Here is a 23189-nt window from a genome sequence, read left to right as displayed (position 1 = left end):
AAGGGATCAAGAAACCGTGGACTACTAATAACAGCAGCACCCTATTTTAGACAGGTGCAACTCTCCCTGAAAGACCAAGCTCATTTGGGAGTAGCTTTAAATGTCAAAGGATTTGTAAATAACAATTGCAATAGAGGAGCCCTTTCTTACAAATATGCTTGATAGGGCAACTATGTTCATTCTTCAGCCATTAAGATTTGGCTATGGCTAAACACATCTTGATGACATCTCATCTTGATTTAGTATAGTGAATGTTATGTGGAGCTGAACTTGAAAAGTATTCAGAAACTGCACTTTGTACCAGTAGGAGAGGTTGGGCTATCAAACAAAATGTAATTTGTGCTATCAACTTTTAAAGACCCAAATAACTTTGAACTACTATTTCAAGAATTCTTCTGAACCATCTTGTTATGAACTATCTAGTTGCTAAAGTCTGCAAGAGAGATTCTTGTTTTCAAGACATTCCATTATCAGAGGCTAGTCATTTTAGTCTGGGGGGAAAAGTACCTTTCTCTGTGTTGCTCCCTGGATAATATTTGCTTAGCTGCTGCTCTCTTGGGGTTTCAAAAATCTATATCAGATATATTTTTAAATCTAGCTTTTAAGTATTAATTGGTTTTATTATTGATTTCATGCTAATTTTATCAATCTGTTTTTATATTATTAATTGATTCATTTGACCAAAATACCAAATCTGCCCAACTCAGGGTGGCTTACAAATAAAAGCAATTTTGAATAAGGAAAAATGCCACCAATAGAATCCCAACTATAAATCACCCACAACAGGGCTCAACAATAATCCAATGCCCAAGGCCTGGGAGAATCACATAAGTTTGCTTATTGAAAAGGGAAATGAGATATCTGTGAATTTGAAAACGGTATTTAAAATATTTTGTTTTATTTTTCAGTGGAATAATATAAAAGTAGACTGGAAAGAAGTACAAACAGACAAAACAGTTTTAGAATAAAAAAAAGGAAAAACCAACATGTACTGTGAAAAACCAAGGAGAAAGATTAAAAATCCTTTAAAAAAAACATTCTTGTCTTGAGTGTTTCCTCTTCAAAACAAATATTTACAAAAATCACAGATTATAACGTAATTTTATTGACAATTACTTTACACAGCTTTTCTCTGCAGGGAGGTGAGTGAGATGTCCCTAGCTAGTGTAGTGAAACTACCAGAGAATAATAACTCCCTCATAATATTCTATACATATAAAGCCTCAACCTGTATTTTAAAAAAAAGTACAGTAATTGAGAGAAGCTAAGCCTATGGAATATTACTATACTCTTATTTACTGGCAATTGTACTTCAATATTTAAGCAAGTATCAAAATCATGGGCATCTCTTTTCACACCAATGCGTAAGCTGTTCAAAGAATAAACTGAAAAGGGGGAAAAAATCACTAATGATCAATACAATAACCCAAGTGGTGGAAAAGAAGGTCTTCTATCTCACTTTGAATTTAATCTTAGTGAGAAAGTGAAAATTCCAAAATAGAACTACCTCTCAACTGCTGTAACCCACTTGTTTGGAAAAGACCTGATAGAACCATGGAGCCAAGCTCTGTTTATGAAAGATAAAGATGTTCCAGACTACAGCGAGACACTAATAAAAAAAGTATGAGATTACAATTTGAAAATATCAGAGCCTAAAAAAAGTCCTCAAAAAGATTCACAAAGGAAAATTCGGTCCTGAACACAAAAATAGGTCATTCCATCCTGAAAGTTACTGCAAGTTTGTAACATGGGAAGAAGAAGAAGAAAAAAAAAACAGCAAGTGCTGGAATTTTGGAAAGGTCACAGCTCACTGTCCCGTTTTTAAATAGCTAACTTATTTACTTCCGTTTCTTCACCAAGTCCTCACTAGTTACAAAAGTCATTTTCCCTTCTGTCACTGTAATCTCATTCGTTTCTCTGGTGGTCCTTTAGCAGCAGTGCTTTGTTGTGTGGTCTTTGCAGTTTCCTTCTCCTCTTGTTTTATGGCTTCAGGTGCTGGCTCTGATTCTTTCTTGATCTGATCCACTGGGGAAAAAATAAACCACATAAAGTCTAATTCCAATAGCCTTACATGTCTCATTATCATTAGAGCCTTGGTGGAGCAGTGGGCTAATGCCTCCTTAAGTAACACCAGCTGCCTGCAATTAGTGCAGGTTCGAGTCCCACCAGGCTCAAGGTTGACTCAGCCTTCCATCCTTCCGAGGTAGGTAAAATGAGGACCCAGATTGTTGGGGGCAATTAAGCTGACTTTGTAATAATGCCACTTGGGGGGTGTGTGAAAGCCCCAATAAGCAGGCATATACATAGAATGAAGGCTACTGCTAAGCTTGTAAGCCGCCCTGAGTCTTCGGAGAAGGGCAGGATATAAATGGAATTTAAATAAAATAAAATAAATAAAAAATATCAGTACTATAAGATATTTCCTAATGCTAGACTTCACTGAAAGAATCACCTCGATTTTTACCAGTAAGTACTAGGAACAGTTCCATTATCCTATATCGGAAAGCAAACCATTTCATTTAGCAGAGCAATGCAGAAATGACAGCTACGGGAAGAAAAAAGCCCTTGTTTTTTTCCCCCTATTTTCAAGTGACCTTCCCTTTACCTAAAGCCACCCTTGCAGTTCAAAATTGCCAAAATAACAAGACTGCTTTTGAATCGCTACGTACAGATTTTCTTTTCCTTTGAGAAAATCATAAATTCCTGCACTTCAGATGGCATGGGGGGAAAAAAGTTTGAAGACTGGGAATTCTTCAGCATCCAAGTGATAGAAAATCTACTAGCATAAAATGATATGCATAATGACCAACTTGGACAAAATGTATCTTCTCAAGAGCCTGGCTAAAAACTAATCATATATATTTGCTGGATTTGATCTCATTTAAAAACACGGACTAAATTCTTACCTGGGACTGGTTTTTCTCCAGATTTTTGCTGTGAACAAAGAGAGAAAAACCGAGAGTCATTCGTCAAAAATGCACATCTTGGATGCTGGTATAGATATAAGATTGCATTCTCTTACTAAACATTGCCCAAATGGAGAATAAGAAATGTTGGTTGTAATCTATCTAGATAACTGTACTCAGGATTAACACAGCAAGTCACACAAATGATTGTCACATAGAAAATGGATTTAATATACATTGCCCAAGAAGCAGGACCAGAACTAGTTAAGTTAAAATTACAATGAAGTCAATTTAGGATAAATGTCAGGCAAAACTTTCTAATTATACAAGCTAGCAGCCAGTGGAAAAGGCTATTACATTAAGTGACGAGTTCTCATTGCTGGAAGCCTACTCAAAATATTATAATATGAGATGGATGGCATAGCAAAAGAGTGTTTCGTATTATTATAGAATTGGAAAGAACCTTAGGGTTCATCTAATTTCCTGTTCAGTACCAATTCCCCTAGACTGAGCATCTGACAGGATTTAAATTAGTTAGGAGATTACATCATTTTTAAGATCCCTTTCAACTCTAAAATTCTATGAAATATTTTTCTGCTATGCTATTCATCTATAAGGCCATCTATGAATGTGATTAATGTCATCTCAGTACCACATCCTGGTTTGAAGCTCAACTGAAAAAGGTCCAGATAATAATTTCCTTGAGGTCCCTCTAGAATTGCAAACTGAATGTTTTCTCAACCATCTTTTCTTTTGAGGTTGGAGAGGATGAATATTCACCAGAATTGTTGAGTCCAGGAATGGGGTGTTTTTTTGTTTGCTGAGGGAGAAGAAACCCCCCCCCCCACACACACACACAGACACATTTAAGAACCGGAAGAAACACATTATCTTTCATAAATCATCTCTTGTCCACAGCCTGAAGATCCCATCTACTTCTTTGGGACCAACAGACTCAAACTCTTTTCATAGTAGATTGAGCATCAGTCAAACTCAAATGACCTGCAAAGCCAAAGTCCAACTCCGAGCAGGACTTGAACAGTTTTGACAAAGTATCTCATTATAGCAAACAGTAGTTTACTATTTGACTGTTACCTGCACAAACTTAGGTGGAAATTTTTGTCTCAGATCTAGAAGTAATGCATCCACACGTTGCCTCTGGAAAATAGAGCTTGGTTCCTCCTTCTTCTTTGTTTTTGGTTTGGCTTTATCTGAAAATAAAATTATTGGGGATCATAATGAAAGTGTATCAACTTTTTGATATCATAATTTATAAGCATAAGGAGAAACCTAATTCTAGTTATTTAGAAATGAAACTCAGATGGATGTTTTTGGTATTCTGCAATTCAGGTGAAATAGGTACGGGTCTGATCAATTCGCATTGCAACATATACTGCTTAGGGGCTACAGGAAAAAAATAATAATAATATGGCGGCAGAAAATGATCATTCTGATTTTGCCAGCTCTGGGTAACTGAGAATACATTTTACAACAGTTAAGTACTAATGGAAGGACCTGCCAGCATACACAGAAATATTGTACTGATATGCAATATTTCTAGAATGAGAGCCAAAGTCACTTAGTAATTAAGGTGTTGGATTAGAAGCAGGGAGGCCCAAGTTCTAAACCAACCTTAAGCATAGAAACCAGCTGGGTGATCTTAATTAAGACAGACACTTCCTTTCACACCTTATTAGGCTCTGTGGACAACCCAGCCAAAAAAATAATAATTTTCCCCTTCCCCCACGCAGACTGATAGGTTTTGCTATGTGATCTAGGCAAGCACGGTGCCCAAAACCCAGAATCTGCGACCAAATGGGAAAAATGCAATGAAGAACACAATGACACTTCCTGGGATACTTTACTCATTCTGCATTCTATTGTTTACAAATATAAAGTGACAGTAACATTAACTGAATTTCACTGAAGTATACGGACCAAGACCAATCACAACATTCCTAAGGAAAAGGGAAGAATAAATTTTGAAATCTTAAGTCCCAGGTCTCTTACCTCGTTCCTCTTGATCTTTGAAATGCCACCAATAACCTTTGGAGGGGTGATAGCGACAATAAGACATAGCTTCCTCAAAAGCCGACTGGATTCCATGTACGGCAGTGAGCTGGACAATATAAATTTGTAAGCAAATATATGTGATTTCTCGCTTGGTACAGTACTTCAGCCAGCCCAATGGGCCCATTCACAACATATATTTTTCACACATAGCTCAATACTCTAAAGCTTTGTTCTGATACAATTTCCCATGATGTCGTTACAAATGAGGATGGAAGTTGGGCGAGTCAATATATGGAGACTAAAAGGAGCAGGGAGAGCAATATCCTAACCTTCCTAACAGACATGAGATAAAGTAGGAATGATCATCTGTCCTCAGGCTAATATTATATGATTTCTGATCTAGTTTTAAAGCCCCAATGCAATACCGGAGCTCAGTACAGACCTCTGACAAGACCTATCTAACCATCCCTGCAGCATGATGCTAAAAGAAATGAGGAAAAAAGATACCAGAAAGAAAAGTGTGTGTGTGAGGGGGAATGTTATCAGACAAATAGGTGAATGCGCTCATTATGACTCTGATTTCATATAACATGCAGCCTCCAGCAATCGTCTCTGGAAGGATCGATGAAATAAAGGCAATCTGATTACACTGATATTTTTAAAAGATGTATATGGCCAGCCGTCATATAAAACACAACTTTAGGTGATTCACTGAAGTAATACAATTAAAGACAAAGAAGCCAGGTGCCTGATCCACAATCTCAAATCCACTCAACCATATAATACTCATGATCCAACCTCACACTGACCCAGTGTCTATGGGAAAAAGCCAAACCTTCACAATCTTCCAGAAGGCTAAAAGGAGGGGAGCCTGCCAGATCCCAGGGGAAATGATGTTTCATAGGCTACTGCAGAAAAAGCTCACTTCCTCGGTCTCATTAGGTAACAATATTTAAAAGAAAGGACTTGAAGGCATATAGCCTGTGAAGCAGGCCAATATTTCCAGAGAGAGCCTGAGCAAGACCACACATTAGTCAGAAGTACAGATTCCAGCTATTTCACAAATAGATCATCTTCAGCAATCCTTCTGTGATTAGGCAAATAGCTACCCTTGAGAAAACTATTTAAGCCAGCAGTCCCCCAACCTTTTCAGCTTGGCAGCCCGGCCCCTGGGGGGATAGGTCTGTGTGACTGGTAGGTGGAGCACATGCGCGCGCGCACCCACCGCTCACGCGACTGGAGCGCATGCAAGCACAACTGTCGGCCGTTCATGAGCGCAGCTCCACTTGCGTGAGCAGCAGGCACTTGCAAAGCTCCACTCGCAAGACCCCGCTGCTCGCGTGAATGGAGCTGCACACCCAAACACAAGCGCTGGCCGCTCACATGAGTGGAGCTGCACGTGCGTGCCCACTCACAAGCCACTCACACAGCCCTGTCCCAAATCTGCCATGGCCCAGCAGTGGCTCGTGGCCCAGAGGTTGGGGACTCCTGATTTAAGTGACAGTGCCCTTTTTATGGGAGAAATACCAAAGTTAAATCTTGGCAGAGACAGTTTTCTATCTTATGTACGGTATTAGTATATAGTCTAATATAATTCAAAAATTTCATTTTTCTCCCCGTGGTTACATTTTTATAGAAAATATATTTTTCCAGAAAAACAAAACTTTCAGAAGGTTACAAAGGACTAGAAACCAAACTAAATGTTTATGGGCATTTCTTTTATTCTAATAAAACAAGTGTCACAGAAACTTACCACTCTTGAGTTTACAACTGACCCCAAGTCAGGTGCCTGATAAATTACTCCAGCAATAATGTAATAATCAGCCAATGGGATAACTTTGAAAGAAGCATAGCATTAGTCAACCAATCTATTCTTGATATACAGTAAGTGCAATTGCTTAATTTATAAAAGTGTATAAAACCGTAACAAAATTGAAATAAAGCTAGTTTACAAGAATAGTTAACGCCTACATCCTCAGTAGCCTTTCTTTTTACGGGCATGCATTTAAAACTACTTCAGTGTAATAAAACAGTAATATACTGTATAAATTCTCCAAATTTTGCTTTCACTAATCAGATGCAGAAATAATTGGTCTTGCACTTCAAAAGTAATAGTGATAGATATTTAAAATGCAGAAAGATTGAACAAACATGGTCAGATAAAAATCTTAAACTATAATAACATCAGATAATGTCTTAACCATAAGAAGAAACCAGTGTGGCCCCCAAAAGAAATCTTCTTGAAGAAAAAAACACATGTTGTTGCCCATATTGCATTTTACCACAAGAGGGCATTCCCTTATTGTTGCAAAAAAATAAAGTTAGTGTCAAAGACAGCTTCCAACACTGTCTACATGTCCTTCACAGCAAATACTATTATTTCAAATTGGGTTAGATAGAAGGAGGTAATGGAAATCTAACGCTTTTAGAGGGCCCCAGTTTTGTTTTGTTTTTGTTTTTTAAAAAAAATTAAACATTTAAACAGGAGACATAACAATACAAATTATCAGAATGAATAGCATTGTTTCTGGTTCTATTTCTTCTATTGAACTTCCTTGCTAAAAATAGGTGAAGGGATTTTATTATGCTTATGGTTGACATTAGTATATTATGCTTATGGTCGATATTAGTTATATAAAAGCAAATGTTTCATGCTTTAGGTACAGGGGATTGCTTACATGAAAAGAGCATGGTGAGGGGAGGGGGAAAATGAGCTATAGTGGAGCCTGGGTTGCTGTGTATGAGTCATCATCTAGGAATTGTTTTTCTGTACCTTTTGGTTCCTAGTACCAAGACCAGATCTCTTTGTTCTGGAAAGGTGTAAAAGGTGGAAGACATCTTTCCTAGTTGTTAGCTTCATCTCTCCACCAGCCACGAAGAGAGATGTGGCCACCCAACTCTATTCTGATCAAAATAAAAGTTGTTTGCTTGCTGAAAACTCGGTTCAGGAGTTTCTTTGGCTCTTTTAAATTTCTGAGTAACGCTGGGACAATTGTGAGGCTAAGTGTAAAACCTTACATAGGAGTGTATTTTATTAGAACCTACGAAGCTTGTCCAGACAAATACCGTATATACTTGAGTATAAGCCGACTCGAGTATAAGCCGAGACCCCCAATTTCACCCCCCAAAACTGGAAAAAGTTATTGACTCGAGTATAAGCCGATCCGCCGTTCTGCAAGCCTGAATACACAGGAATACCCTGTGTGGCCGCGGCTCGTCGGCAGGTCTCCGTTCCTCCTGCCGACCTTTGGGGAGGTTTGGGCGCCTCCCCAAACCTCCCCAAACGTCGGCAGGTCTCCGTTCCTCCTGCCGACCTTTGGGGAGGTTTGGGCGCCTCCCCAAACCTCCCCAAACCTCGGCAGGTCTCCGTTCCTCCTGCCGACCTTTGGGGAGGTTTGGGCGCCTCCCCAAACCTCCCCAAACCTCGGCAAGTCTCCGTTCCTCCTGCCGACCTTTGGGGAGGTTTGGGCGCCTCCCCAAACCTCGGCAGGTCTCCGTTCCTCCGCGCAGACCTGCCGACCTTTGGGGAGGTTTGGGCGCCTCCCCAAACGTCCCCAAACCTCGGCAGGTCTCCGTTCCTGTTTGGGGAGGTTTGGGCGCCTCCCCAAACCTCCCCAAACCTCGGCAGGTCTCCGTTCCTCCGCGCAGACCTGCCGACGTTTGGGGAGGTTTGGGCGCCTCCCCAAACCTCGGCAGGTCTCCGTTCCTCCTGCCGACCTTTGGGGAGGTTTGGGCGCCTCCCCAAACCTCCCCAAACCTCGGCAGGTCTCCGTTCCTCCTGCCGACCTTTGGGGAGGTTTGGGCGCCTCCCCAAACCTCCCCAAACCTCGGCAAGTCTCCGTTCCTCCTGCCGACCTTTGGGGAGGTTTGGGCGCCTCCCCAAACCTCGGCAGGTCTCCGTTCCTCCGCGCAGACCTGCCGACCTTTGGGGAGGTTTGGGCGCCTCCCCAAACGTCCCCAAACCTCGGCAGGTCTCCGTTCCTGTTTGGGGAGGTTTGGGCGCCTCCCCAAACCTCCCCAAACCTCGGCAGGTCTCCGTTCCTCCGCGCAGACCTGCCGACGTTTGGGGAGGTTTGGGCGCCTCCCCAAACCTCCCCAAACCTCGGCAGGTCTCCGTTCCTGTTTGGGGAGGTTTGGGCGCCTCCCCAAACCTCCCCAAACCTCGGCAGGTCTCCGTTCCTGTTTGGGGAGGTTTGGGCGCCTCCCCAAACCTCCCCAAACCTCGGCAGGTCTCCGTTCCTCCGCGCAGACCTGCCGACGTTTGGGGAGGTTTGGGCGCCTCCCCAAACCTCCCCAAACCTCGGCAGGTCTCCGTTCCTGTTTGGGGAGGTTTGGGCGCCTCCCCAAACCTCCCCAAACCTCGGCAGGTCTCCGTTCCTCCGCGCAGACCTGCCGACCTTTGGGGAGGTTTGGGCGCCTCCCCAAACGTCCCCAAACCTCGGCAGGTCTCCGTTCCTGTTTGGGGAGGTTTGGGCGCCTCCCCAAACCTCCCCAAACCTCGGCAGGTCTCCGTTCCTCCGCGCAGACCTGCCGACGTTTGGGGAGGTTTGGGCGCCTCCCCAAACCTCCCCAAACCTCGGCAGGTCTCCGTTCCTGTTTGGGGAGGTTTGGGCGCCTCCCCAAACCTCCCCAAACCTCGGCAGGTCTCCGTTCCTCCGCGCAGACCTGCCGACCTTTGGGGAGGTTTGGGCGCCTCCCCAAACGTCCCCAAACCTCGGCAGGTCTCCGTTCCTGTTTGGGGAGGTTTGGGCGCCTCCCCAAACCTCCCCAAACCTCGGCAGGTCTCCGTTCCTCCGCGCAGACCTGCCGACCTTTGGGGAGGTTTGGGCGCCTCCCCAAACGTCCCCAAACCTCGGCAGGTCTCCGTTCCTGTTTGGGGAGGTTTGGGCGCCTCCCCAAACCTCCCCAAACCTCGGCAGGTCTCCGTTCCTCCGCGCAGACCTGCCGACCTTTGGGGAGGTTTGGGCGCCTCCCCAAACCTCCCCAAACCTCGGCAGGTCTCCGTTCCTGTTTGGGGAGGTTTGGGCGCCTCCCCAAACCTCCCCAAACCTCGGCAGGTCTCCGTTCCTCCGCGCAGACCTGCCGACGTTTGGGGAGGTTTGGGGAGGCGCCCAAACCTCCCCAAAGGTCGGCAGGAAGAACGGAGACCTGCCGAGGTTTGGGGACGTTTGGGGAGGCGCCCAAACCTCCCTAAAGGTCGGCAGGTCTGCGCGGAGGAACGGAGACCTGCCGAGGTTTGGGGAGGCGCCCAAACCTCCCCAAACAGGAACGGAGACCTGCCGAGGTTTGGGGACGTTTGGGGAGGCGCCCAAACCTCCCCAAAGGTCGGCAGGTCTGCGCGGAGGAACGGAGACCTGCCGAGGTTTGGGGAGGTTTGGGGAGGCGCCCAAACCTCCCCAAACAGGAACGGAGACCTGCCGAGGTTTGGGGACGTTTGGGGAGGCGCCCAAACCTCCCCAAAGGTCGGCAGGTCTGCGCGGAGGAACGGAGACCTGCCGAGGTTTGGGGACGTTTGGGGAGGCGCCCAAACCTCCCCAAACAGGAACGGAGACCTGCCGAGGTTTGGGGACGTTTGGGGAGGCGCCCAAACCTCCCCAAAGGTCGGCAGGTCTGCGCGGAGGAACGGAGACCTGCCGAGGTTTGGGGAGGTTTGGGGAGGCGCCCAAACCTCCCCAAACAGGAACGGAGACCTGCCGAGGTTTGGGGACGTTTGGGGAGGCGCCCAAACCTCCCCAAAGGTCGGCAGGTCTGCGCGGAGGAACGGAGACCTGCCGAGGTTTGGGGAGGTTTGGGGAGGCGCCCAAACCTCCCCAAACAGGAACGGAGACCTGCCGAGGTTTGGGGACGTTTGGGGAGGCGCCCAAACCTCCCCAAAGGTCGGCAGGTCTGCGCGGAGGAACGGAGACCTGCCGAGGTTTGGGGAGGCGCCCAAACCTCCCCAAACAGGAACGGAGACCTGCCGAGGTTTGGGGAGGCGCCCAAACCTCCCCAAAGGTCGGCAGGTCTGCGCGGAGGAACGGAGACCTGCCGAGGTTTGGGGAGGTTTGGGGAGGCGCCCAAACCTCCCCAAACAGGAACGGAGACCTGCCGAGGTTTGGGGACGTTTGGGGAGGCGCCCAAACCTCCCCAAAGGTCGGCAGGTCTGCGCGGAGGAACGGAGACCTGCCGAGGTTTGGGGAGGTTTGGGGAGGCGCCCAAACCTCCCCAAAGGTCGGCAGGAGGAACGGAGACCTGCCGAGGTTTGGGGAGGCGCCCAAACCTCCCCAAAGGTCGGCAGGAGGAACGGAGACCTGGGGAGGTTTGGGGAGGCGCCCAAACCTCCCCAAAGGTCGGCAGGAGGAACGGAGACCTGCCGAGGTTTGGGGAGGCGCCCAAACCTCCCCAAAGGTCGGCAGGAGGAACGGAGACCTGCCGAGGTTTGGGGAGGCGCCCAAACCTCCCCAAAGGTCGGCAGGAGGAACGGAGACCTGCCGACGTTTGGGGAGGTTTGGGGAGGCGCCCAAACCTCCCCAAACGTCGGCAGGTCTGCGCGGAGGAACGGAGACCTGCCGAGGTTTGGGGAGGCGCCCAAACCTCCCCAAACGTCGGCAAGTCTCCGTTCCTCCGCGCCCTGCCTGCCTGCTTCTTTCCGCTGCGGAAAGAAGCAGGCAGGCAAGGCGCGGAGTTTGGGGAGGTGCGCGCGCACCTCCCCAAACCTCCCCAAACTTCGGCAGGTCTCGGACGGCGGTGGCTTGGGAGAGGTGCGGGCGATCCCGGAAGCACCAAAGCCTCGGCCGCGCACAAGTCCTCGGTAAGTTTTTTTTGTTGACTGGAGTATAAGCCGAAGTGGAATTTTTCAGCCCAAAAAGTGGGCTGAAAAATTCGGCTTATACTCAAGTATATACGGTAAATAGGTAGAGGTGTGAGGCAAGATGGGAGCACTGGAGAATAACGTACAATACTATTTTAGGTTTACAGAATCACAGAACTGAAAGAGGCAATTTAGGTCATTGTGGAACTCAGTGCTCCATGCAAAATGAAAGGGGACACAGTCCACCACTCCATATGGAAGTAGTATGCCTGCACAGAGAAAATCTGTATCAATGGCAAGATTCCACAACATCCAGATCTTTGGATTTCAGCCCCCCCGAATTCTCCAACCAGCCTGGCCACTGATTAAAAAATAATAATCTTGCAATTGGTCTGTCTGAAGAACATGCAAACTGGGAAAGGCTGGTCATAGGTTACGCTCTACGTTCTATATAGGGCAGCTGTCTACATCCTTACCTTGTGTTGGGTTCTGTCTTTGCTGCTTACGGATGATGAAAAGGATTGGCTCTTGAGCATGTAGAAGAATGTATTCTACTCCAACCATTTGACTGAAAGATAAAAGGACAGAGCTAAATCTAGAGGCAGAAAACAATCACAGACACTATAAAAACTAAAACTGTAAGCTATCTTAAGTGTAGAGGGAAAAAGAATGGTCCCTTTTTAAAAAGAGGTAATCTAAAACTCATTAAGCGGTGAGTAATTTCTTCTTTCCCCCCAATACCTCTCGATAAACAGTGGAGTTTTATATTAGTACAGCTTTAATAAATTTACTGACTGGTGGTCTTCTTCCCACCCACCCACCCCTGGCACCTAAATAGGTAAAAAACAACGATTTAAAAGCATATTGATTTAAATTAGTGGCCTTAATCTTTAGTATCAGGAAACAGAAACCATAACGCTATTCAAAAATCTCAAGTATAATTGGAAAAATGAAAAAAAGACTCAATTAAGAAGTTTCAGAATGTACAAAAAAGAAATTAGCAGCTTTAAGTAAAGGTAAAGGTTCCCCCGCACATGCGTGCTAGTCATTTCCAACTCTAGGGGCCGGTGCTCATCTCCGTTTCAAAGCCGAAGAGCCAGCGCTTGTCCGAGGACGTCTCCGTGGTCATGTGGCCGGCATGACTAGACGCCAAAGGCGCACGGAGCGCTATTACCTTCCCACCAGAGTGGTCCCTATTTGTCTACTTGCATTTTTACGTGCTTTCGAACTGCTAGGTTGGCAGAAGCTGGGACGACTAACAGGCGCTCACTCTGTTACGCGGCACTTGGGATTCGACCCGCCAAACTGCCGACCTTCTGATCGACAAGCTCAGCGTCCTAACCCACTGAGCCACTGCGTCCCTAGCAGCTTTAGCAGGGAGCAAATTAAAGGAGTAAAAATAATAGCAGCAAACATAAAAGACCCGGGAAGGTCCTAAATACCTCTTTACTAATGAGAAAATGGTACTCCAGAAAGCACCCTTTCCAATGCAAAAAAGGAATAGTATATGTTAGTTTTAGCCTAATAAAAATGTGTTTTCTAAGTAATCCTTTTTTTCATAGTTTCCAATAGAAACATCTAGTTCAAGACTAGGCAGCAGTCAAAATTTTCTACTGGAGCAATGATTAAAGACTCTCCTCACTCCAGTCACAGACAGACAAAAGAGGTTACATAAGCAGATCTACTACAAAGAATTAGAAAGCCATAGATATGAAGAAAGAATCCATCTAGCAGCACTCTGGAATCTCGCCCAATAAATAAAATACTGTAATCTCCATCTTAAATCCTAGGTCCTTCCTCAAACTTTCTGAATAAATAGCAATTTGGCTGCTTTACGGATTTGCCCTATGTTTACAAAAGGGCTGTCTCATATTAGAGATGTCTGCCTCACACTCAAACGTCAGCAACAACAATGGTTATCAACACTGTTGGTTTTGTTTTCAGTTTTGGCTAAGAAGGTATTCTGAATCAAGTTTAGTTAATGTCAAAATATTTATTTAATGATTAAACATGTGCTATGCATCTTGCCTAAAGGAAACTCTAAGCAGCTTATTGTCATAATCTCGGTAAGAGATTGCCGGCGGGTGACACCCAGGGATAGGGCCTTCTCAGTGGGAGCGCCTGCCCTCTGGAACCAGCTGCCGGTGGAGCTGAGGACTGCCCCCGACCTCCGATCATTCCGCCGGGGCCTGAAGACCTGGCTCTTTGAGCTCTCGGGCCCAGGCTGAGGAGAAAATTATTTTAATTGGGGTTTTTAATAGTACAGGGTTGATTTAATATTTTTTAACTTGGTTTTTAACTTTTGTATGTTTGATTTTTAATTCCCTGTAAACCACCCTGAGTCCTCAGGGAAAGGGCGGTATATAAATGCAATAAAATAAAATAAAATAAAATAAAATAAATAAAAACAACTCTGGTGGAACAGTGCTTAGAGTGCACTACAGGCAGTCCATGACTTAGGACCACAATTGAATCCAAAATCTGTTGTTAAGCAAGCCAATTGTTATATGAGTTTTGTCCCATTGTATGACCTTTCTTGCCACAGTTGTTAAATGAATTACTGCAGTTGTTCAGTTAGTAGCAAGCTTGTTGAATGAATCTGGCTTCCCCATTGATTTTCAGAAGGTTGCAAAAGGTGATCACATGACACTGCAATGGTCGTAATTATGAACCAGTTGCCAAGCATCTGAATTTTGATCACGTGACCATAAGGACATTGTAACGGTCGTATGCGTGAAAAACAATTATAAGTAACTTTTTTCAGTGCTGTTATAACTTCAAACCATCAATAAATGAAATGTGGTAAGTCGAGGGCTATCTGTATTGCAAGCTAACTCTGCCCACAGCCAGGAGTTCAATTCTGACAATCTAGAGGTTGACCCAGCCTTCCAATTTTGCTATGAGCAGAAAACAATTTATCAAATACAGACAAATTAATTACAAACAAAAACAGAAGTTTAGATTTGGCACAATACGGCTTAATTATTTGTCCTCTAATCTCTGGCCAGTAAAGTTTCTTAACATCTTAGTTGATATTATGACATCATTTCTTCCTGAAAGCTAAAAGGCTAATAATATTACATCAACTTACTTCAAGTGGTCCAAGGTTAGCCTTTGCATTTTGACCATTTCATTGTTGCACGTTCGATCATAGAATGGATTACTACGCTCTGAGAAATAGTCCAATACACTCCCACTGTTTAATATTGGAATCCATGAACTATCAACCCAGGAAATTCCCAGCAGATTATCTGCAAAAGTGGAATAATGAGCAAGGGAGAAGCAAAGTAAAAGGAGAAAAGAGAAAAACATAGTTCGTGTTCAGAAAATGAATGACTGTAAAAAAAAAAAGTTTAACCAACCTGAAATATCCAGTACATAAACTTACAAATTAATGACACTAGTCCAGGGGTCTTCAAACTTGGCCCTTTTATGACACGCTGGCTGAGGAATTCTGGGAGTTGAAGTCCACAAGTCATAAAAGGGCCAAGTTTGAAGACCCCTGCACTAGTCTAACAATAACACAGTAAGTTCTCTCTTTAATGTAAGCTGAGGATCCATAATCTGCTCACTGAAGCATCTTTAAATAATACTGTATATTTAAAGTAAAATATTTAAGCTATCATTGTACATTTTTTTTATTAAAAAGTTTTAACATACAATTTTTCCCTTAAAAAAATCCCCCTCCCCCCCCTTCTCCCTCCCCCCCTTCCTCTCCCCCCTCCCCCCCTCCCCCCCCACTTCCCAGAGCTAAGTACAAGGTATATATAAAAAAAAACAATCATAAACAACCATATACTAACAACCATAAACTCTAAAATCTACCACTCTCTACCTTATATAGGATAAAACAAACCTTAGTAATATTAAATATATATAAATATATATTAAAAAAAAACTAATATAGAAAAAAAAATAAAGACTTATTCAAATATAAAACTTCTTAACCCTATACTTATTCTGAGTAAACTCAAGCCATTTTCTCCCTTCCATAATATAGCGTTCCTGCGAGTAATCTTTCAAATAGGCCGAAATCTTCACCATTTCGACCAAGTCGGAAACCTTTAAAATCCACTCTTCTATGGTCGGCAGTTCCTCTTTCCAGTACTATCCTATCAAAAGTCTTGCTGCCGTAATTAAATTCAACATCAACTTAGTATATTCCATCAGATTTTTATCCAAAAAACCTTTAACCTTTTTGCAAGTCTACCATATATGAAAATATGAAAATATATTACGTCTTTATCACCGCACCTCCATCATTTAGGCTAATAATTCAGATACATGCTTAGCTTTTTAAAATCTAAATACCATCTATAAAACATTTTGTAAAAATTCTCTCTTAGATTTCAAACTTATATAAATTTTACATTCCTCATCCAAATCTTTTCCCACCTCCCACTACTTGGCTGTAAGTACGTTGTGAAAGTTCCATAGACTTCTGCTGATCTTGTTCTTTTATCTTTTTTGATCGTTTTAAAGCAGCACGTGTCACCCTCTGTTCTCTGGGATCATCCAAAAGTGTTATAACTTGATCTCCTGCAGCACCATTCTCCTCTATCTGTCCATCTTCAGTCTCTTGATATTCTCCTTCTTCAGATCCCTTTGCAGCTTCCAGAAGTGTTAATGGGGTTGCTTTTAAAACATTATTGTAAAAATCACGCGCTTGCATCACAGTAACCAAACGGTACCTTTTACCTTCATACATCACCATCAACCCAGCTGGAATCTCCCATCTGAACCTTATATCTCGTTGCTTGAGCTCTTGCACCAGAAATGTAAAATCCTTCCTTCTCCTTAAAATCTTTGGAGGAATTTCTTTTAGAACCAAAACTTCTTGATCAGCAATCACGACTTTAGTATTATAGGCAGCTTGTATAACTTCATCTCTAATTTCCCTTTTTGCAAAATAAACCACCACATCTCTAGGCAGCTTTCTCTGTCTAGCAATCCATGAGTTCACACGATACACTTTATCCATGCCTCCTTTTATTTCAGATGCTGGCTGATTCAATACCACTTCGAGAGCCTCAGAAACCAACTGCTTTAAATCTTCCTTAATATTCTCCTTTAAACCTCTGATTCTAATGGCAAACTGCATCTGGAAATATTGAGCAAGACTCAATTCCCTATCCATTTTGTCTCTTAAATCTTCATTCTCCAATACTTTTGCTTCTAATATAGCATTCTTTTGAGTCAAATCTTTGACTTTTTCATCCAAATCTTCCACACATTCAGCCACTTTATACACTGAAGACAAAATGTCTACCTTCATCACGCTGAACTTCTGTTCCATCCTCTCTTCTATTCTCTCCTCCAATTTCTCCAATTTCTCCTCCATCTTTGCAAATTTATCACCCATTGATTGATTAATTGATTCCAAAAGTTTATCCAGAGCATCTCGTAAGTCCTTCGATGTCACTACATCAGGAGGATGTAATGCCTGCAATGATGATTGTTGCACCGGGGAAGTTCCAGCACTCCGAAGAGTTTTAGGGGGAGGTTTAGCCGCCATCTTTTACTTTCAATTGTGACGCACTTTCACTTAGAGTTTAAAAAGTCCATCAAGCTCGAGAGTAGAATAAAATAATCCTCTTCACCTTTTCCTCTTGTACCGCTCTGCCTGCTCTTTTTATTCCATAGTCCTTCCTTCAGGCAGGGGTGGTCGCAGACGCCTGGCTCTGCTCCATAAAGTCAGGAGCAGAGGCGCTGGCCAGCTGGGAGCGACCCAGGCTACGGGGGAGTTCGATCCTTCGGCCGCCCAAGCTGCAAGCTCAGGCGGCCCCGGAGAACTCGACCCCTACCTGGGGCCTCACCCCCTCCTCTTCTCCCGAGGAGGGGGCTTCAAATTCGCCCAAACAGCTGATCGGCGCTGTTTCGGGCGAAAAAAACTCAGCTGAGCCGCGGGCAGCCCGGGAAGGCTGTCTCCGTCGCCGCGGAGCCACCGGAAGTCTATCATTGTACATTTTTGTTTTGGCCCCAAAGCAGACAATATAGAAACTTGCTGAGGTCAAGCATACCTGACACAAATAATGATAATAATAACTTTATTGTCACTTTGAATGTACACCAATCGGCATACATCAAAATGAAATTTCATTGCATACAGCTCTCAAAGGGTCACCACCTCCGATATAATATACTCCTTGTTCAGGGCCCTCTCAAATTTCACATTGTCCATTTTAGTCTCTAGGGAGTGAACAATGGCAAACAGGACAGATGGAAATGGGGCTCCATGTGGATTAGCCCTCAAGTTAGCTTGTATTCTGACAACCTCGCCTTCTTTCCTTTTCCTGATCCTGACTCTTCCACCTTTTCCTTAAAGGGAAAATACTACAAATACTACAACTTGTACTTGTGGTCTTGAGTTCTATGGAAGTAAAAAATAAACAATGCATCGAAGTGATAAATCACATCAGTGCAGAAATATTTGAGGAAAGAAAACAAATTCAAAGCCACACTACCACTCCATCACCTATACCAATACATTTAGAATATTATGTCACTCCAGTGGTTTCTATGTCCAAAAGGGTGCCATAGCAAGATAATAAGATAAAAAATGTGGCACTGGAAATTTTAGCTTATAAAAATGATGGGAGTAGTGAACGCAATAAAGATTTATAAATTTGACCATTGTTTAGACAGATGTTCTTTCTTTTCTTATAATACCTAAATTCAGAATAACCTATTGAAACTGCCTGGATAAAAGACAGTCTTTTTACATAATGTAGCCTCTATATTCAAGAAATATATCTTTCTTGAACGCTGCAAAACTCAGTCGAATATGAGTCCTACTCCATCATCCTCTGCTAGTTCAAGGAGGAAATCTGTTTTGAAAAAAGGATGCTTAGTCTTTTGTAGCAGGAGTGCTCTTTATACAATGGTGTCTTCACCAAGTCATCCTGATATGTCATAGCTACAAATAACCGGGCAATTTGAAACATTTACAAGATGCTAAGCGGTATTACTGATAGGAACAAAAGAATACAAGAAGGGAAGAAGTGGGGTGATCAAAATTAAATGTAGGTGGCTGGCACCATTTTATATAAGTTATGTTTCAGGGGCTGCAAATGATTCCAGAATGTAAACTGGGTCTCCTTCCCTCCTTCATATTTCTGTTGTTTGTTGTTAGCTGTGAAGTTGTGTCCGACCCATCGCGACCCTATGGACAACGTTCCTCCAGGCCTTCCTGTCCTCTACCATCTTCTGGAGTCCATTTAAGCTCACGCCTACTGCTTCAGTGACTCCATCCAGCCACCTCATTCTCTGTCGTCCCCTTCTTCTATTGCCCTCAATCTTTCCCAGCATTAGGCTCTTCTCCAGTGAGTCCTTCCTTCTCATTAGGTGGCCAAAGTATTTAAGTTTTAGCTTCAGGATCTGGCCTTCTAAAGAGCAGTCAGGGTTGATCTCCTCTAGGACTGACCGGTTTGATCGCCTGGCAGTCCAAGGGACTTGCAGGAGTCTTCTCCAGCACCACAGTTCAAATTTCTGTTGTTATATTTGTTCAGTTCCACCAAGCTCTTTGGAAGCTTCAAATAACATGGTATTCCTCAAAAATGTTACATATTGGCAGTAAAATTAAAAAGTACTGCATTATTATAGTCTAGTAGCATAACATATCTCGGGGCAACTGCAATATAAAATATAAGAAATATATTTTAGCATTATTATTAAACCCAGGATTCTCATAGTAATTATTCTACAGCAGAGTTTTGAAATTGAAGCTTTGAATCAACCTGAAATCCAATCTAAGCTGTGATATATAGTAGCATAAAATATGCATATACTGCTTCAGAAATCTTTTAGAAAGCAAAACCCAGATGGCTGGGAAGCCATGCTTAATGCAGCATAAATAGGTCTATGAATAATACATATGCTGCTCTCTAGCTCTTGGAAGACAATACACAGTCATAAGTAAATACATCTCCATTCCTTTCTATGAAACAGATTTTCTTTCCCCACTGGAGTAAATTACTTCTTAAAAATAATTAAAATAAACATTACAGAAGCATCCAAGATAGGACAGTTTAACACAGGAGTCTTCAAACTTGGCCCTTTTATGACTTGCGGACTTCTGAGGAATTCTGAGAGTTGAAGTCCACAAGTCATAAAAGGGCGTTTGAAGACCCCTGGTTTAACAGAAACATCCACTGACATTTATTTAGTAAACGATACACTTACGTGACATCGCTTTTTCATGAGCCATAATGGTTACTCAAGTAGTCTGCCCATTATGGATTAAGTTGTGATGGTTTAATGACCTTTTTTGTCGTGGTCATTAAGTAAACCCATGTTTTGCTTTTGGCCAGTTTTGCTGAAAACTGAAAACAAACAATGGGCTTTTGGCAAAGCCATTGTAAAAATGTGACCATGGATAAATGTGGCCTGGCTACTAAGTTCCCAACTTGCAGTCATGTGACAGCAGAACTGTAGAAACTTTGAATCTAAGTCATAAGTACTCTTTCCTAAGTCCACCATGACTTCAAATGGTCACTAATCAACTGGTCATAAGTCAAGAACTACCTGTAGTTGAGTTCCTGGGTACAATTCAAGAGACTATTTGTTGTCTATAAAGTTCTTGAAGGATCAGGGCATGGATGTTTAAGGGAACCTCCTTCAATAATTATGTCTTTTATCCTTTAAGATCTAACAGGATGGGCATGCTCTGGCTTCCAATATCAATGACATCTTGTGGGAACCCAGAGACATTCCTTTTCTGTCATTGCTCTGGAGTAGATGCTCTCCTCCAGGTCTGTTTGGGCCTCATTCTACTGAACAGAAGGCTGATTTGTATTCTGAAAGAGAAATTCAGATCCTTCAGAACCATTGAATGTCAGGTGCTTTTTCTTTAAGGATTGCTTTGGATTATTTCTGAACTCTAAATTTATGACTTGCACTAAATTACCAAAAAAACTCTAACTTAAAATTAATTCTAGTTTGCTTGATCTTGGAATATATCAGAAATATGGGGTTTGTTCTTTCCAGACCTAAAGGTCTGTCTATTCTGTAACTATAGTTTTTGTGTAGTATCTGTTAATAGTGAGTGATCTGATCAACTGACTTTCTTGCCCTTTTCACTGCTACAAAACTGGAAGAATTTTTTCTTTATATTGGTAGAGTCTAAGTTTGATAGATGCCTTGATTGTGAGTATGCTTTGATTCTCAGACTGTTATTTTCTGTCCATTCTTTTTAAAATCATTTCTTCTTTTTGGTTCATAAAGAATCTTGAGCACTTGGGTATTTCAAACATAATACAATGCATAGTGGACACTTTCATGATTGTAGAAGAAAGCAACAAAAAACAAACAAAACTCTTCAGAATAAATGAATCAGCAGGAAAAATACAAAAGCTGATTTTTACCTAATAATCTAACCATGGTTTTTTTAAAATAATAGTCTGAAGAAACTATAGTGACCTGATTCATATATACACTATTTCATACATTTTTCTTCATGAAAACCGTGGAGTCAGATTTAAAAATACATTCAGGCTTAGATATTGTATTAAAACACATGGTTTTTTTAACATGCTATAATAACCAATTATGGCTTTGTCAAAACACACACTCACACTGTGATGCAATGTGTGACCCAAATCAAAAACTAGATTGATCCATTTTTTTTGCAAATATCAATGACCAGACAACTGATCGATTCTTATCAATGTATCTACTCTAGCAAGCCAAGAATGTACAAATATTAATCCCTAACACAATAAAACAGCAGTTAATCTACTTTGCTTAAAATCCTATCTTTCTGCCAACCAACAGCAATCACCATGAAATAAAAACAAATTTTAAAATGCAATTAACTGAGATTTATTTTCATATGTGAAAGATAAGGGAGAAACATATTAATACAAAGAGAAAGCAGCAACCACAAAAGCTTAATTACTAAATTATTTTTCCTTACTGGCAACCATTCAATGGGAAAAATCCTATAGGTTTATTATTAGTTTTAATGTATACTTTATTTTTATTTACATTTGTTTATATCAGTGGCCATTTGAGGAAATTTGGATTCTCAATGGTATAGCATAATTAGCTCAGCAGCAGCTGTTTTAATATGCTCACCTGCTCAAAAATATAGAAATAATACTCTAGAAACATAACATGTTACATTAAAGGCCCCTGCACATATTATCCTTGAATCCATTGTTGTCTGACAATATATAACATAAAAAAAATTAATAAAATCTTTCTATCTTCCTAAAGTTATAACAATTTTATCCTTATCAGTTTCAATGCATGTAAAAGTTAAACATGATATAGAACAGATATAGGTGCATCCAAGAAAGTGAACCAATTATCTTAATTGGCCATTACACAAAATTTTGCTACTATGTAAGAAACTTCAACCAATTGATTATTCAGGAGAAATGTAACAGTATATAAATAGAATGACAATACTACTACTGTATACATGTTTCATTAACATCTAACAAACTTTTTTAAAAAATAAAACAATTGTAGCAAGTTTTGCTGTTCTCTGACCTTACATCTGCTGTGTATCCCTCTCACCCTTCTAAGTAGCTCTTGAAATTGAACTTCAAAGCACGAACATTTGAATCATTAGTTGAACTCAGTCTTATATAATCTGAATTTATTCAATTTGATTTATGCGCAATCTTAATCTAATTTCCACAGAGTAGAAAATATAAATACCATTTCCACATTGCAATCAACAAATCAAACCAACATGTCATTTGTTCAGAAGAAAACTAATATACAGGACTTCTTTATACAGTTTTGCTGACCAATATTAGTCAGAATGCACGACTATTATGGTTTCTCCCCCTCCTCAAAGCTAGAAATTAACTTGAAATCGGAAAGAAATCTGAATGGATCTGAACATCTGAAGCCCTTCCGGTAAAGAAACTATCCTGGTTCTTCGATTTTTTTAAAAACAGAACAGCCTACGATCACGGAATAGTAGCGAGGAGTTGGTTTTGTGGCTTCCCGTGTCGATGCGGCTCATGAAAATACTCCATGCCTCTGATGGAAGTGGACAATAGCCCAGGAAAATGTGCTTTAGAAAAATACTAAAATAAATAAGTAACTAAGCAAGCAAAAGCTGGTCCTCCCAGTTCCGTAGGGATCATTCCTGTTTATACCTAAGCACCAGGCAGCTACAACTACCAAATGCTATTCCCCTCCAATACCTCTTATATCGACCGCCGCCATGATTCAGCTCCGCGCGTCACGGACACTCTTTCCTTGACGCGAAACTATGATCCATACAAACCATAGAGAAACAGCGCTAGACCGATCAAAAGGGAGAATCAGCGCTTGCCTAGACGGACGAAAGAAGGGCTTGTTGCGCATGCGTATTTGTTGCTTCATGTGTCCAGGCAACTGCAGAATGCGGCACGGTTACTATAGGAACGTTCGCAGCGTAATCAAGCATTGATTCAAAAAGGGGTTCAAATAAAAACGCTATGAAAGATTTTCATTGTAGTTCTCAGGAAATGCTGGGCCTT

At 42.3% G+C, this 23189-nt stretch overlaps 1 protein-coding gene across 2 annotated transcripts; it reads right to left on the bottom strand.

The window, feature by feature from the left end:
• Window positions 1-655: 655 nt before the first annotated feature.
• MED6 (mediator complex subunit 6) lies at window positions 656-22917 on the bottom strand. Of its 2 annotated transcripts, XM_081319026.1 has the most exons (8): window positions 22872-22917; window positions 14801-14960; window positions 12186-12277; window positions 6673-6755; window positions 4917-5025; window positions 4002-4117; window positions 2907-2934; window positions 656-2025 (listed from the first exon to the last, which is right to left on the bottom strand). In XM_081319026.1, exons 1-8 carry the CDS (start codon window positions 22891-22893, stop codon window positions 1895-1897), a joined length of 741 nt encoding a protein of 246 aa, XP_081175152.1. In that variant the 5' UTR covers window positions 22894-22917; the 3' UTR covers window positions 656-1894. The 2 variants fall into 2 exon arrangements, with proteins under 2 accessions (XP_081175152.1, XP_081175151.1); XM_081319025.1 differs by lacking the exon at window positions 22872-22917 and having other exon boundaries at window positions 14801-15201.
• Window positions 22918-23189: the final 272 nt, after the last annotated feature.

Source organism: Vipera berus (genome assembly GCF_964194415.1).
Source record: "Vipera berus genome assembly, chromosome: 1".
Classification (NCBI taxonomy): Eukaryota; Metazoa; Chordata; class Lepidosauria; order Squamata; family Viperidae; genus Vipera; species Vipera berus.
This window is presented reverse-complemented; position numbering and strand designations above follow the sequence as displayed.

Coding starts and splice junctions, on each gene's coding strand:
- MED6 (XM_081319025.1), bottom strand. CDS start 15,021: ATGTTTTTCTCTTTTCTCCTTTTACTTTGCTTCTCCCTTGCTCATTAT. Junction 6,756..12,185: donor AAGACAGAACCCAACACAAG/GTAAGGATGTAG, acceptor CTTCTTTCAAAG/TTATCCCATTGGCTGATTAT. Junction 2,935..4,001: donor TTCCACCTAAGTTTGTGCAG/GTAACAGTCAAA, acceptor CTTTGTTCACAG/CAAAAATCTGGAGAAAAACC.